The sequence below is a fragment of the Phaethon lepturus genome, unplaced genomic scaffold, assembly GCF_000687285.1.
Source record: "Phaethon lepturus isolate BGI_N335 unplaced genomic scaffold, ASM68728v1 scaffold26512, whole genome shotgun sequence".
Taxonomy (NCBI): domain Eukaryota; kingdom Metazoa; phylum Chordata; class Aves; order Phaethontiformes; family Phaethontidae; genus Phaethon; species Phaethon lepturus.
The window spans coordinates 1-3,324 of NW_010521606.1; the positions used below are offsets into that span (position 1 = coordinate 1).

General features: G+C 62.6%; 1 protein-coding gene across 1 annotated transcript in view; it reads right to left on the reverse strand.

The window, feature by feature from the left end:
- Positions 1-149: 149 nt before the first annotated feature.
- LOC104616542 (lysosomal alpha-glucosidase-like) overlaps positions 150-3,324 on the reverse strand; it is a 9,124-nt gene continuing 5,949 nt past the window's right edge. The window contains exons 9-19 of the mRNA XM_010281585.1: positions 3,193-3,306; positions 2,943-3,027; positions 2,498-2,615; positions 2,008-2,141; positions 1,736-1,887; positions 1,487-1,635; positions 1,257-1,398; positions 957-1,055; positions 665-829; positions 438-584; positions 150-212 (exon numbers count right to left, since the gene is read on the reverse strand). Coding sequence (XP_010279887.1) covers positions 150-212; positions 438-584; positions 665-829; positions 957-1,055; positions 1,257-1,398; positions 1,487-1,635; positions 1,736-1,887; positions 2,008-2,141; positions 2,498-2,615; positions 2,943-3,027; positions 3,193-3,306 — 1,368 coding nt within the window. The remainder of the gene's footprint in view (positions 213-437; positions 585-664; positions 830-956; positions 1,056-1,256; positions 1,399-1,486; positions 1,636-1,735; positions 1,888-2,007; positions 2,142-2,497; positions 2,616-2,942; positions 3,028-3,192; positions 3,307-3,324) is intronic.

Sequence of the window (3,324 nt, forward strand, 5' to 3'; positions counted from 1 at the left end):
CCCAGCCGTGCTGGCGGGGGGCCGCACGGCATCAGGTGACAGTCCCCGCTGCCTCCTCCATGGTGGCATCCCGGCCTCAAGGGCTGGAGCATCAAGCATGTCCCAGACGGGCAGTCTCAGAGAGGTGGGGTGACCCCACAGCCCCCCCCTCACAACCACCGCAGGGAGAAGCCCCGGCTGAGGCTGAGGCCAAGGTCACTCACGGTGAGAACCTGCAGGAGGAAAGGAGACATTTTGGGGTACAGCCTCGGTGGAAGGATGCCGAGCATCCTTTCCGCTGTGCAGCTTGGCTGAGCTCTGCCCCCGCTGAACCCCAACATGGCAGGAGAGCCACCCCAGAGTCCTCATCCACTTCCTCAGCCACCAACCCTGTGACAAGGGCTGGGGTAGGAGGGATGGGGACCCCCAGGACAGGGCACCCCAAGTTGGGGCCATACCTGGTTGTCCAGGTAGGAGAAGGGCTTCTCCTGGCCGTTCAGCAGAACCTTACTGGGTGGCTCCTGCACCCCAAAGATGCTCACTGTGTCAATGGTGACCTCAGTGGCCTCGGTGCTGGCATGGAGGATGGTGGAAGTGAATATGTTCTGCAGGAGGGGACAGCATGAGCTCAAGGTGGCCAGGTGCCATGGGACCCCCCATGCCTGCCCTCCCCACCATGTCCCACCTGCGTGACGTTGAACACCAGGTAGGAGTAGCTGCCCCGCTCGAAGGTGTCCAGGCTCTCACCATCATCCCAGAAGAGGTCCCCCCAGGTGGTGGCACTCGAGGACAAGGCCACAATGAGGCGCAGGGGGTTCCTTCGGGTCGCCTCGCTGGTGGTCCCTGGTTTCTGGGGTTCAAAGACACGTGTGCTGTAGGGCTGTGAGCACCCAGCATGGGGTTCCGGGAGCTGAGGTGCTGGTCGGGACACACAATGCTGTGGGCAGCCCATGGGGAGGTGATGGGTGGGTGCTCACCTGGGTGGGCAGGATGGAACCCTCCCGGACATGCAGGTTGAGGTGCTCCAGGGGGGCCGACATCTTCAGCATCTCCCCACTGCTGTTCACTGAGGAGCCCTGGGCAGGTGGCGAGAGACACGGGTGTGAGGGGGTCAGGGGCACAGCGCGGGGCTCAGGCTCAGGTCTGTGGAGCAGCCATCCCCCCACCCCTGCCCCTGTTGGGGCTTGCTGGGCTCAGCCACGGCTTCCCACCCACAGCCCCCAGATGGTCAAGCAGGGACCAGCCGACTGCCGTCCGAGCACCATGGTGCTCCTCACCGTGTAGAAGTCGTACCACACGCCTCGGGGGACATAGCCTGTGACCGAGTCCACCCCGGGCTCCAGCACCGGTGTCACCAACAGGCTTCGGCCCCACAGGAACTGCCTGTCCACCCCCAAGGTGGCCACATCGCGGGGGAACCTGCGGCAGGACAGATGCCGTTCGGATCGGCCACTTCTCCGTGATCCAGCCTAAGCACCTCGCCAGCTCCCGTCGGGGATGCTCTTACTCAAAGAACAAGGGTCGGGCGACAGTGTCCCCTTGTAGGTGGGCACGGTGGAAAAGGGTGTAGAGGAAGGGCAGGAGGGAGTAGCGGGTCAGCAGCACGTCCCTCATGGCTGTCCTTGCTGCAGGGCTGAACACCGTCGGGTCCTGGGCCTGGGGGAGATGCAGAGGGTCAGCAGCTGCCCCATCCCCAACCCCACCAGGCTTCCCCACTGCCCCTGCCCTCCTGCATCGTGGGCACGCTGCCCTCCACCTTCTCGTTCTGGGAGTTGTGGTTGCGAGTGAAGGGGTAGAAGGCACCGAGCTGCATCCAGCGGGTGCACAGCTCCTCCGAGGGGCTGCCAGAGAAGCCACAGATGTCCGCTCCGACCAGCGGGATGCCGAAGAGGCTGAAGCTCAGCAGCCCTGTGGGCAGAGACCGTCAGCAGGGTCCAGGGATTTTCGGAGATGTCTCCGAAAAAGCCCAAAATTCAATGGAGCTGAGGGTGCTTGTTGGGGTGTCTGCGTGCAGCCTGTGCCACCCACCTGGGATGGAGTAATACATGTCCTTCCACTGGCTCCGGTTGTCGCCCAGCCAGTGCCCCGAGTACCGGCCCTGGCTGGGGAAGGTGGAGCGGGAGATGACGAAGGGGCGCTTCCCCCGGATCTGGATCAAGGCTCTGGAAACAATGAGGAGAGATGGGGGCAGGAGGCGAGAGCAGCCTGCCAGGAGTTCACCTTATCCCACGACAGTAGAGGGAGAAGTCCAGCCCCATGGCAGCCCTGCGGCGCTGGAGGGTTGGCACGTAGTACGGGGAAAGCTCAGTGCCAGGACCAGCCTCATCCACCCTTCCCCCCTGGAGAGGTGTCGGCTCCCCTCTTCTGCTGGGTTATTCCCAGCCCGGAGGCTGCAAGCAGCCAGAGCATCTCCCCTTTGGGTCAGGCACTCAAATCCTCCTTTTCCTACACAGCCCTGAGCAGCAGGATTTTGTCCCGTCCCATCCCCAGGCCGGCGGGAAGCAGGGTGCTCGGGTACCTCGCCGTAGCTTTGCCTTCCATCAGCCCATAGAGGTTGTGGAGGTTGTAGTGCACCGAGGCTTTCTGCTTGGCCGAGGCGCACACCGTCTTTGCAGAGAGGGAATCGCCCAGCACGGCTGCCAGGAGGGAGAGCCCCTGTTGGCACATGGCAAGGGGGGGCCACAGGGGACATGGACCCCCCATGCTTGGTGGCTCTGGGGCAGCCCTCCTGCAGACAGGAGCCAGCCATCACTGCCAACCCAGCACCGAAAGCGCATGCAGACGGTCCCATCCTGCACCCTGACATGGCCCCGACAAGCGTGCAAACTTGGGCACGGACACCGGCACACACACGTTCAGGGTGTAAAACGGAGACGTGACATCTCTTAAAAATGGTTTCCTCCCATAGCACTCAGCTGCCAGTGATCTCAAAGCACAGCCTAGTATTTCATCTCCCTCCTTACCCGGGGTGTAGGGTGGGCTGTCGAGCTCTCCTGGGGGGCAGCCATCTTCAGACCCATCCATGAAATTGGATGGCTCATTCATGTCCTAAGCAGAGAAAATCAGGGAGCAATTTCAAGGGCGAAGTTTGGGGGATTAGCAGATAAACCTGGAAAAGCTGCATTTGAGGGACAGACAATCCTGCCAGGACACACACTGGGTGCGAGCCAAACTGCCGGCAGGGAGTGACCCAGGGGGCAAGGACGGGCTTACGATCCAGAGGCCGTCGAAGGGCACGTGGGCATGGAAGCGCTGCAGGTTCTCCAGCCACCACTGGTGCGTGTCCGGGTTGGAGAAGTCTGCAAAGGCAGTGAAGCCAGGCCAGACCTGCGTGGAGACCACGAA